Raw genomic sequence first — 13088 nt, 5'->3', positions numbered from 1 at the left:
ACTCTCAGACCATTTCCTCATTCTGATAACTTTTACTGGAGATTTGGCACCACAACTGCATTTTTCTCTCTCCTTGCATCTCAGGAAGAGAGTAGTCACAACATGAACCTATTTCACATCTCATACTTGCTTGAGTTCACCCAGAGATCTCATAGAGGATATCTCATTTCGTGATAAAACTTTGAAAACATTGTACATGCTTGAAGTCTCCTCAGGAAAGCAACACTTACTCATCAATCTCAAAGTAAAGTCAGCACGAATAAGCCCTCAAACAAATAAGGCACTAATTTCTTCCATCTCCTGAAAGAGGAAGCTCTTCCTGTCCTAAAGGAAAAAACAGTTCACTGAAGCCTTGCTACTGAAAAGCTTACTGCACTGCTTCTCATATATGCACTGATCAGATACTGTTAAGAGCTTAATATTAAAACATTTCTTTTAATAATTTTTTTGAAATTATCTAAATGAGTAGATTCCAATTTTAAACATTTAAATGACTTTTTATGTTAATGCCAAAATTTTCCAGAAAAAAAAAAACCCAACTTTTATTTTTCTGGCTCATCATCTCTCTAGTCTCCCTAATTTCACAACTTCAGGGAGTGGGAGTAGGATGAAGTGGCAAGTCAGTCCCAAGGGATAAGCCCACACCTACATATCTCCAGAGTAACTAGTCCAATATACACTTGTAAAATATTGTGAAATTGATCAAAATAAATATGAAAGGGCAGGTAACATGGGGAGTAGTCATTCATTTATTCAACAAATGTTTATCCTGTGCCTATTTCAGCCTAAGCACTATGCCAGACATTAGAGATATAAGAGTTAGCAAGATGGATGCAGCCCTGACTCTCAGATAAAATTGAATGAAAAGGAGGAAACAGATATTAAACAATTGTGATAAATTCCATAACTGAGAAGTTCAAGAGCTATGAAATATGAGGGAGATATACCTTAATCTAGAAGTAAGGAAGTCAAGGAAGTCTTCTCTGGGGGATATTTAAACTTGGACTTCAAAGAAAGCTAGGGGAAGAGCATTCTGGGCATGTGCAAAGTCCCTGGGGTAGGAACAAGCATTATGGCTGGAGTGTAATGGGAATAGGGGAAGCTAAGATAGTTAAAGGATGAGGTGCACAGGCAACAGATCTTGCAAGGCTCTCCAGGCAGTGATAAGGACTATTTTCTTTATAAATAAAAAAGTTGAAAAGGTGGCAATAAAAAAAAAAAGTTGAAATAAAAAAGTTTTGAAAGGTGGCAAGCAGGGGAATTATCTGATCAGATTTAAATTTCTAAACCATCATTTCAACTAGGAGAAAGCATAGTGCAGCTCCTAAGCCAGAACCCACTCCCCGGCTCCCAGCCTGTTTTCTCCACCTTTCTGGTCATACCATGTACCCTTCTGGATCCTCCACAACATTTCATTTCTGTGTCACTTTTTGGAGCACCAACTTACATATCACCTGATCACAAACTAACATTTCCTATTTCACAACCCTCTATTTTTAACTCTCCACTCTACTCTCTCTATTCTTAGGTCTTATATCCTTCTGTATATCTTCATGCTTCTAGGCATATAATAGGTATTCAATGAATACTTCCTAAGTAGATTTAAGGGTTCATCAGCCAAGGTCTTCTAAACTGTAGAACAGGGATCCCTGGGTGGCGCAGCGGTTTGGCGCCTGCCTTTGGCCTAGGGCGCGATCCTGGAGACCCAGGATCGATTCCCACGTCGGGCTCCCGGTGCATGGAGCCTGCTTCTCTCTGCCTGTGTCTCTGCCTCTCTTTCTCTCTCTGTGACTATCATAAATAAATAAAAAAAAAAAAAAAAAAAAAAAAACTGTAGAACAGAGAATGGCCAAGACTCCCTTCTGGTTTGTGTGTCCTTTACACACATGTAAAAGTCTTTTGGGCACAGGAGCATTATATCAAGCCTATATTTTTAGAGTGACCAGTGATGGCCCACTACAAAAATGGTGCATCTGAGAGGACCAGGTGTTGAGGCTACCATCACATTTGTTGAGGAAACAAAATCAGTTATGGTCACTTCCCATCAATATCACCTCCAGCTATCTTATTCCACCCTTACCTCATTCATGGTCTATGTTTCACAGATATAAACTATCTTCTTCTGCCCTGTGCTGCCCTAGGAGACTCAACTGTGAAGTTCATATAGCTTCCAAATACCTCGAGGTTGCAGGGCACACTTATAGGTTTATTTATCTCCTGAGTTTGGAATCAAATTGCTCTCTTCCCAAAGACCTTCATTTAGAATACTGCTATAGTCAGAATGATGCCCTAAACTTCAGGGAAAGAGACAAAGTAGCAGAGAAAAAAATAAGAGGAAAAAGGATAAGAGAAAGTCTACTCCAAGTTTCACTGGTTTGCCAAGTTCATACCTTTGCAGCCAGCCGACACTCCATCACCCTGATATTGAAATGAGAAGTGGCTGCCTTATTCATTTCCACACAACTGTTGGCAATCACAAATATTGCTCCGCTTGGGAGTTTCACATCAGTTGCCCTCAGAGGGCTAAATTCTATCAATTTGGCCTATTGAAAGAAAAATGACAGGTGAGATATAAGGTATTAGAATCCAGAAAATGTTTAATCATTTATCTATTTATTTACCTTAGCAAAAATTTTTCCTAAAAATGCACTCATTCAATTCAAATATTGTTTACTGACTTCCAGGCATTATAGTAGGCATTGGAGCTACAACAGTGAACAAGACACTGTGCCTGCCCTCGTAGAACTTACAATCTAGCAGGAAAGACAATCAAATGGACAAAATTACGAAGGTAGCAAAGTGCAGGGTGCTTTATAGAACATCATTGAAGCATATAATCACTTAGTGCAGGCTCTTTTGAAAAAAGAGAAATCTACACTATCTTAAAGGATAAGCAAGAGTAGGGCAGACAAAGGATTTCTTGATCCAAATAGGATATCAAAAAAGAGAGAAGAACATACACAAGTTCAGAGGCAAAGAAAAAAAAAAAAGACCAACAAGAAAAAACACAACCATGAAGTATTAATTGAGCTTTATTGAAATTTGGCTGGAGCTCAATTTGAGGGTTGAGAGTTGGTGAGAGAGTAGAATGGAGAGGTAAAGCAGGAGCCACATTATGAAGTGCTTTGCAAGCTCAAAGAATTTGGACTTTGTTCAGACTCTATAGCTAACTTACATTAACATCAGGACTCTTGCCACCATGTCTGCCTGTCAGGTTTCATCCAAAACACCCAGAGTATTTTCTTAACATTAAACCACATATCCTTATGGTTCATGTCTTTAGCTTGGAGGAATCAACAATAAATATTCTTAATAAGAAGAAATCCAGGTATTCTTGGAAAATAGCCAAGCCTGTAAGAATCTGATGAAAAACTAAGAAAAGATTTTAAAGAAATGTCTGTTTCTATTTTGGAAATAGACAGTTTATGGGCAACACCCAAAACTTCTACTCTGCCTAAGGGAGTTATAGCCAAGGGGAAGTGGTATCCAGCTAAGGAATTCACCCCTGGCTTACTGTCAACATTCTTTTCCCCACCACGGAAGCCCCAAAAATGTTGACAGAGAAAAATGATCCCAAAAAGTAAATTATAAAAGAGGGATTATGAATGTATGTGGTAAGAGAAGTTAACATTTGGGTTTAAAACCAACATGAGATTATGAAAATGCCATGAGATGAAGTGATTTGGGAGAAGAGCAGGAAAGGTAATCTTAATAACTAGGGCATTGAGAAATCTCGTCTTAATAAGAGAAATAGAAGGGAGAAAAACTAGGCACAAGAGAAAAACAGATGTGAGGTATGATTCCGGAAGCCTAAGGAAGATGTGATCAACATGAAACAGAATAGGTGAACTGGTAGCAGCCCTGAATTACAAAGTAGTTGAGCAATACCATTTAGAATAGAATCTAATAGAATTAGCTGCCCAGAGTCAATCATGTGCAAGATCTCAAGGCCTTCCTCTCCATATGAACTTTGCCTAGTTGATATTTCCAAATAGCTCAATATCACCTACAGTTCCTTCTTCTGCAAGAAATGATATGGACTGGTCCATCCCTCCTCCTTCAGTGCCAATATAACGCTCGCTCTTGGCACAGATTTCTGCAAGTTCCACCTGAAAGAGTAAAAATTGATTTGCACTGTGAGTACAGCCATAATTTCTTATTCATTTCTTAGTTCAGGTATGACAGATAGGCTTGAATTCCAATGTCAATTGACAAAAGTTGCCTGAAGTATTGTGTTAACAAGGACTCTAAGCTACCACTGAATTCACTAGGAAAACATAGCATAATGAATTAATGTTTGCAGTGGGATGGAATGAGATATTGGCTGTGCATGCCCTGTATTCACTCTCCAGAAAAGACTTGATCAGGCAAGCAGTTTCTTCCATCTTTCCACTTGCTCCAACCCTCTGTAGACTAGTATCACCAAAAATCTCAACTTTATCTTCCAGTCCAAATTAATGTTGTCTCTGTCGCATTTCCATTAAATATAAGAATCAGAACTGGCATCATTTCTCTAGACACATCTTCCTCCAACCATGATGAAGAGGCTCAACACACACAGTTCTAATCCAAACCGAATATGTCAAAATATGTGTTTAAGAATCTTCAGTGGCTTTCTACTGATTAATTAAATAAGTTTAAGCTCCTCAATCTGGCATTTCAAAGCTTTCTAAAATGTGCAACTAATTTGCATATGAAATCATATTATCTACCATTCTTTTCCAATTAAATTTGTCTACTTGACCATCTCACACATTTGTGCAACCTAGTATTACTTCCAATCACCTAGTATGGGCAAGTTACTGGGCTGACCACTCAAATCTTTCTCCATCATACAGTCTTCCTCAAATACTGTTCCTACTATGGCATCCCCATTCTCTGAACTTCTACAACACTTAGAGTTAGTGTTATTCATTTACTCACTCTTTTATTCAACCATTCGTTCATTCATTTTTTCTCTCTCCTAAGACTTGATTCAGGCCCTTACTATTTCTTACCTGTTTCTACTAGAAGATCTTCCCAGAGTGATCATTCTGAAACACTGATATAATCATCTCTGGCCTGCTTGGTTGCCAACAACCTGATGCTCATACTTCTCAAAATGTCTTTAATCCATAAAAACACAATGTCTTTAATGACATCCCTTGCCCACTTCTCCCGTCTGCTCTCCTACCAATAACTCTGGAAAACCTAAGTTCGGACCATCAAGAATGCTGAACAAATGCTATTCTTTAGACTTTCTCATCTCTCAGTGCCTTTCAAAATGTGGTTTTCAGTCCTCCTCACTCAATACTTCTCTCTCCAGCATCCCCCCCTCATCAGGATCAACTGAAGCATGGCCTCTCCTTGGAACCCACACTACATGGCACCTCCTCTGCATCCTTGCATATTATTCTATTCGTATTTATCAAACCATGCTTTAAGTGTGAGTTTACTTGTTTTCTTACCCACCAGCCTACAAGAGCCCACTTACCTAATGCGACTGAATCACATGGTGTTTATTACTGTACTTAATTGTGTCAGGTTTCGGTCACATCTGTTTTCCCTGGAAAATTGTTAGTCTTTTAAAAGACACAAAAAGTCTGGTGTCTCTTTTGTGTCCCCTACCTTACACAATGCTGAGCAACATTGTAAATAATAAATACCTGCTGCTTTTACTTTCTGAGAATCGCTGCCCCAATACCATCTGAGAGATTCTGTATCATACTCCTTGTTGGTCATGTGGATTCACTAACATTAACTTGGGACATGAGGTAAACTTGGGACTTTGACGTATTGGGCATTGTGCATGGCCTTGCTAAATACACAGAGCCAGTGACCTGTCCATAATAGGTATATTTAAAAACAAAGCACCAAATAAAAGATCAAAACAGCTAGATTTTAAAATGTAGAGAAACAATATGAAGAAGTCCACACAGCACCGAGTTAAGAATGATGACACCTGAGTCTCTCTGTCACCCTCAGCCAATGTTAAAATTCATGTCCCCAATATCAGTAGCAGTCACTTTTACACATTAAGTACCTAGGGATGCCTGGGTGGCTCAGCGGTTGAGCACCTGCCCCTGGCTCAGGGCATGATCCGCAGTCTCAGGATCAAGTCCCACATCGGGCTCCCTGCCTGGAGCCTACTTCTCCCTCTGCCTACCTCTCTACCTTTCTCTCTCTGTGTCTCTCATGAATAAATAAATAAAATCTTAAAAAAAAAAAAGTACCTAGCATGGTCTCTTTTATGAGCAGTATCTCCTCTGCTTATCCTCCTTACACAGATGAGGAAAATGGTACTTGAATTCATAACAGAAAATGGAAGAGCCCATTGAATCTCATCTGCCTGACTCCATAGCCTATGTTCTTTTCACACTGGACTTCGTTACTCCTCTCCTGGTCCCACACCCTTGAAGATAATATAACCCCTTTTTTCACTACCTCAAAGGGATGTGAAATGACAAATGAGATCACTAGAAGTTAAGTATTCTCCCCTTTAAGAGGAAAGAACTAATGCACTGAGAAATATATGCTTATTTATTGTTTTTAAAAATGTCTTCCATGTGGCAACAATAGGATCCTTTTACTTTAAACAGGATGTTGATTTTTCCAGACTATTTCTGGACAGAATTTGGGGGGACCCCAGAATCTCCTAATAGCTCTGTGTCAAGGAGAGTCCACCTGCAGGGATGAGAGTCCATCCTGTAGGGATGTGAACATCCCTACACCTTGCTGAATTCTGACAGATAGTTCCCATGACTGGACAGACAATACTCAAGAGTTCTAAACGTGAGGAAACAAAAGAAAATGAAGATAAGGAAGCTGAAAAATGAAAAAAAAGATGATTCACTTTACAGTCTCTCCAGGGTGCATGAGGAAATCAGTAGTAAATATGGAGGAAAAAAGTACCAAACACCTTCAAACCTTGGTTAAAGCCCCAGCGCTCCTGCCAACTAGTTGTTGTGATCTTAGATTTCTTCATTTTTCCGAGTTTCCATTTCTTCATATACTATTACTAATAATGAGGATGACAGTTTTGCAGTTAAGATTTATTGAGCACTTACTATATGCCAGGCAGTGTTTAATTACTTTGTATGAATTATTTACTTCTTATAATGACCCTATAAGATAGGTAGTATATACTCATTTTACAGATGAGGAAACAAGTGGGTTTATTAGCTAAGGCTAAGCTAGTAATTATGAAACCAGAAATTCAATCTCAAATTGTCTAACTTCAGAGCCTATACTCTTAATCACCCTGCTATATAACCCCCCATCCATAATACAGAGAAAAATACTCACCTCTCTAGCTATGCGATTATTGTGATAATCCAGTGAGTTAAATAAAAATACCTCATAAGCTCTAAAGAACTATACAGTTGTTAATTTTATTATCTGTACATAATAAAAAAAGGAATCATTTGATTTACACAAGTAACTCAGTCCCAAGTCAAAAGTAAAGACAGGTATAATTATTCTGGAATACAGAACATTTTTAAAAGTGTTTAGGAAAAGATAGAATGTGAAAGATTCTGGATGCCCCCAGGAGAACTAATTCAACAATAGTCTGTAATAGAGCCTGAGACAAATAGGAGAGTGTGTGCTCCATTTGAAGCAGTTTAGTCTAACTAAACTTCAGAGCCTATACTCTTAATCACTCTGCTATATAACCCCCCATCCATACTACAGAGAAAAATACTCACCTCTCTAGCTATGGGATTATTGTGGGGAGGAGTCCCTGCCTGCCAAACAAAACATGCTTGTAGTAGAAACTTCAACTGCAGGCCTACAAGCAACTTTTCCAGTGGCTCTAGCCTTTCACCCCCATACCAAACGCAAAAAGATCAAATCTAAAATGACATGTGGGGCAGCCTGGGTGGCTCAGCGGTTTAGCGCCACCTTCAGCCCAGGGCCTGATCCTGGAGTCCCAGGATTGAGTCCCATGTCGGGCTCCCTGCATGGAGCCTACTTCTCCCTCTGCCTGTGTCTCTGCCTCTCTCTCTCTCTCTCTCTCTCTGTGTCTCTCATGAATAAATAAATAAAATCTTTAAAATAAATAAATAAAATGACATGTGAAGAAATTAGAAACAAATTTTTTTAAATCTCAAATCCTGATTAAGGGGAGAAAATGGCATGTTTCTTCTGTAGGTCCATAGCCTCAGCCAGAGATGTCATGACCTAAACTCAGAAACACATTAATGGAGTGACTTTACCAGCAGGGGGTGTAAATGGGAGCATAAATGCCTATCATTCTGGGTGAGGTGAGGGATTCAGGTGAGCTAGCCATGCCTATTCTGTCTCTGGGGACCCTGGAAATAGAACTATAAAAAAGTCTTCCAAGAGTTATAATCAATACTCTATTCACATTTGAAGAATGTAAAATAGCAAGAGATTTCATGAGAAAAAGAATAATCTGTCAAAAATACATTATTAGCAAAGTGTATGTGAAGAAACCTATTGGAACTCCAAAGAAAGATCAAATAGAATTTGAGGATCCAACTTAATTTAACAAAGGATAAAGTCATCTTTTTCCTGGTTGTTTATAGTATTCTGAGGTTCCCCCATTTTTTCTATCTCCCCACACCACATACACACAGCCCTGAGAACCCTGAGGCAAGAATAGCAGAGCTCTACGTGAAAAGGGACTCATTCTCCTTCCCACCAATGTATTTTCTTCTGCCCTTACACCTGAATACTTCAAGAACCCCAGGTGCCTCCAAGCTTGTCACCTGCAGCATTTAGCTCTATCCTTTTCCGCAAAATACTAATATCTGAGAATCATTAGGGATGACAATTTGATAGCATGAGGAACTTTTCCAAAATTTAGGGCTAATAAACTTGTTTCTATTTTCCTGCTCTCTGGACAGTTACGAGAAACCCAGCATTATTCATTGACTTCCTTTTAAAGCTACTGAAGATAGTTAATGAAGCTAATTTATCCCTTTGTGTGTTTTGTTGAAGCAGCCTCGGAAAGAATCAAAAGTCACATGAGTTCCCAAATGAAACAGCTTGACTATCTGCTGGCCAGTGGGGCATGGGTAAAAGGAGAAATAACAGGGCTAGATTTAATAGTTGCTGAGAAAGGGGGTGCCTGGGTAGCTCAGTGAGTTAAGCGTCTGACTCTGGATTTTGGTTCAGGTCATGATCTCAGGGTCATGGGATGGAGCCTTGCATTGGGTTCCCTGCTCAGCAGGGAGTCTGCTGGTCTTCTTCTCCCTCTGCCCCTCCCTACCAGTCTCACATGCTATTTCTCTGTCTCCCTCTTTCTAGAATAAATAAATAAATCTTAAAAAAAAAAAAAAAAGTCACTGAGAAGGGCTATAGATTCATGAACATGTTGCCTACGTAAATCTGGATGTTTATAAAAACAATAAAACAAAGACTCAAGATATTAATACAGTAAATTCTATCTTTGCTTAGCAATTTTATTAATGCGATTGTTAAAAGTAGAATAATTACATAAGCAGGAAGTGTTAATCTCTTTGAGTTAGTTAGCCATGACTATAAGAAGCCTTGCTATTCAGAACACAAGACCTTAGCCAAGAGCATTATCCAGCTATTGTTGGCCACCCCAAGTGCAAGTCAAGAGAAAGGAAGGAAGTGAACAGCCCCATTCATTTACTCAACAATCCTTTAAATAGTGTTCCACAGATAAGTGTGGGAAGGCCAGTGTCTTCCCTCAAAGAGCTCACAATATTGATATTATCTTCAAGTGACCAAGTCCTTCAAAAGAAAGTGTAAAACTAGTGTGCCAGTCAGCTATTTGCCCCTCTAGGTCTTCTGTCCACCCACCTTCATCCTGCTATCTGGCCCAGGAGGCTTCCCATCATGAACTGTATCAAGAGGCTCCCACCGCATCCTGCTTCCCATTAGGTTCTTCCAACACAAAGCTCTGGTAGGAAAAAGGGAAGTTAAATGTGTGAGGGAAGAAGAATGAGGTCAGACCCTTCTGGGCCAAGGTCACTTTCAGGTCCAAGGCCAATAACAACTCAGCTACAAGTAGTCCTGGATTTCCATACACCTTTGTACTCTGTCCTTTATTATTGAGTGTGCGGTTTTCTTTATGGCTCTAATATATCTAGATAAGGTGAAAATATTAATGGCTCCTCTGACTTTTCTTTATATCAAATATTCTCCCTATTTTTCTCCCACTGTAATATTTCTCCATCTAAACTTTCCAAATACCTGGGTTCTTACCTGGAACTATTTTCAAATTATTCCCCATGCTGGCAAACCTATTAGGTAGACCCCAGCCAGGTAAGAGAAACTCTTCATGAAATAGGATCAAGGTAAGCCTAAAAGAGACTGATGTAGACTTGCTTTGTGTTGTAACATGGCTGATGACCAAGCTCTAACTTGTAGACACTTTGGAGTGTCCAAAAAAAAAGAAAAGAAAAGAAAAGAAAAAAGAGGCTATTCTTCTTCACATCTCTAACTCAAAGGGATATAACCCAAAGAGATTAGTCACTTTTGCATTTTTTTTACTTCAAGAAAAGTTGCCTGAGGACAATAAGGGCCAATTCCCAAAATGCACACAGCAAATGCATCTGACCCTAATGATGGTTCAGGCTAAAAGAAGTTCCAGTAAGTAATGCAGGGAAGGAAAAAAAAAAAAAAAGGAGTTAAAATATTTAAAAGATCCAATGTGGGGTTAAGCATCTACCTTTAGGTCAGGCCATGATCTCAGGGGTCCTGGGGTCGAACCCCACTTTGGGCTCTCTGATCAGAGGGGAGCCTGTTTCTTCTTCTCCCCATTGCTCAAGCTGTCTTGTTATCTCTTTCTCTCTCTCAAATAAATAAATAAAATCTTTTTTTTTTTTAAATCCAATGCTACAGAGAAACAACAGTGAGGAAGGTTCTCAAAAGTAAATCTGAAAAACCTAATAAAATCTAGAACCAATCAAAGAATATGCCACAAGCACTCACAAGTATGTATCATAAAAAATTAAAAAGAACAAAGGTAGACTCCTCCATCTGTGTGCATTGGAGAGAACATAATCTAATAAACCTGAAGAAGGCTAGTAATTGGAACACATAGCTCTAAAAATATCTGAGGTGCTTAGTGAGGGCAGAAGCACAGTCTTCAAGTCAGCTCCCCCCAAACTCTAAAGAGACAGACAAAGACCACTTCCCCAACCTAATTGACCTGCAATCTGCATCATGGAGCATGGAGGGACCCAGATTCAGAAAGAAGACTGTCAATAGACAGGAGCACAGTATTTTATGGAAAACAGTTTGGGAGCCCAGATTCATGGTAATTCTGACAAAATGTCTAAGATAGGTTTCTCCTAAACCTCAACCATTGCTGCCTACGCTGGACAAGGGAGAATGCTCTGGGGGGGCGTGATAACATACAGCCTTTGCTATTTCTCCAAATGATGATCCTAGAAGTGCACATGTATAGCAAGACTATTAAAAAACTAACATGAAGCTAAAAGGTGATCATGAGATGCAAAGAGAGGAAATACAGAACTGTGCTGCTGTGAGGGCCTCAGACACGGCGTTGGTGTCACCTGGGGACTGATGAGAAGTACAGACTCAGGCCCCACCCCAGACCTGCTGAATCAGAATCTGTAGCTTAACAAAAGCCCAGATACCCCACGTTAAATTTGAAAGCACTCCTCTAAATTATTTCCTACACTGAGGTTTTCTTAATAAACTTAGCAGACAAGGAAGAATGAGAAGAAAGGGAAGGAAGCTAACAAAGCAACTGTCTCCTAAGGCCAGACACAATGTGGGGTGTTTTACATGTGCCATATTTTTTAGTCTCTAAAACATCCCTGAAATGTCAGAATTATAATTGCTATTTTATAGAGAAAGAAATTGAAACTTAAAAAGGTCAACAAGCTAACCTAATATTCAGAGCCAGATAGGTCTAGTTCAAAGTCCACAAGGCTACCTTGTTCCCCTGCCTCAGGCAACAGAGGCTCTGCCGGATACTGGGCCCTGGTAAGCAGATGGAGCAAAATTGATGCATGCTTGAACTGAACACCCTTTCTGTTAGAATGAACAATGAAGTTTGCCATGAGTCTTAGGATGCAGACACTTCTAAGTTATCATAATTTCACTCCATTTAATGCCCAGATGAAAAAAATAATCCATTTCACTGGATGGTCTGGGGCTTAGGAGTGGGGGGGCTTTCCTATTATCCATCTCCACATACAATCCTAAGCACCTCCTTCCCAAACAACCTCAACCCGGAGTGTTCTCAATATAAAACTGACATCTTGGTATGATTTCTGCAGCCTAATAATAACAACCTAATAATAATAACTTCTGCACATTGAGACAGACACTGTTTCAAGCACTTTTTATGCACTATCAAAGTTCAAATCCATGAGGGAGGTTTTTATTATTAAATCCATTTTATACGGAAGAAGCTGAAGCATAGAGAAGTAAATCGTCTAGTATTATTCAGCTAGTAAGTGACAGATTTGAACTCAGACTTTTAGCTCTATGCTTTTGACCACAATACTATTCCAAAGGGGAACAGAATTTCAGAGGTGGACCAGAACCCAAAATTCAGGAGCCCCATAAAGCCTCCCTGAGTACTTTTATCACTCACAATTAATTCAACCGGTTTCATTGTTTAAATTATAAAAGAGGAAAGAAAGAAAGCAGCAAACACATACCAAGTAACTACTGAGGGGAGGGAGGGAGAGGGTGCTGGTGAGAGAACTGCCAATTTTTTTTTTTTTTAATTGTGGCAAGACAGCAGAAAGCAGAAGCCCAGCCACAATGATGGAATCAGACAAGAATATGACCCAAGTCATTGCTACTAAATACCAAAAGGGCCTCCAATGCCTGTGGTAAAGGCTGGTGTCGCTCACTTGGCTGACAGACCATTTATTTTGGCTCTGACCTTTGAAAGACGTTAAATAATGATGATAATAATGGATGGGCAGTAGGCCTGCAATCTCTGGGGTTTGGCAAGTGTTTCCTGGAACTGGACGTCCCTTCCCGTGGTCAAAGGGACACTCCCATTCCCCAGGGGAGGGTTCTTTATACAGCAGCACAATCCTGTCCCACTTTCAAGGTCCTAACTGCAGTAACTCTGACTGTAAACCAATCTAAACTCTCTGGAAGAAAGTAAAGAAGAAGCTGAG

At 39.5% G+C, this 13088-nt stretch overlaps 1 protein-coding gene across 4 annotated transcripts in view; it reads right to left on the bottom strand.

Annotated features, from left to right (window-relative positions):
• The window catches only part of GALK2 (galactokinase 2), a 129417-nt gene that overhangs the window by 45406 nt on the left and 70923 nt on the right, over positions 1-13088 (bottom strand). For 3 of the 4 annotated variants that reach the window (XM_038580382.1, XM_038580383.1, XM_038580381.1), the window contains exons 6-7: positions 4011-4109; positions 2391-2543 (exon numbers count right to left, since the gene is read on the bottom strand). The exons of the other annotated variant lie outside the window; for it this stretch is intronic. In XM_038580382.1, coding sequence (XP_038436310.1) covers positions 2391-2543; positions 4011-4109 — 252 coding nt within the window. The remainder of the gene's footprint in view (positions 1-2390; positions 2544-4010; positions 4110-13088) is intronic. 4 annotated transcript variants of the gene reach the window in all.

The sequence above is a fragment of the Canis lupus genome, chromosome 30 (assembly GCF_011100685.1).
Source record: "Canis lupus familiaris isolate Mischka breed German Shepherd chromosome 30, alternate assembly UU_Cfam_GSD_1.0, whole genome shotgun sequence".
Classification (NCBI taxonomy): domain Eukaryota; kingdom Metazoa; phylum Chordata; class Mammalia; order Carnivora; family Canidae; genus Canis; species Canis lupus.
This window is presented reverse-complemented; position numbering and strand designations above follow the sequence as displayed.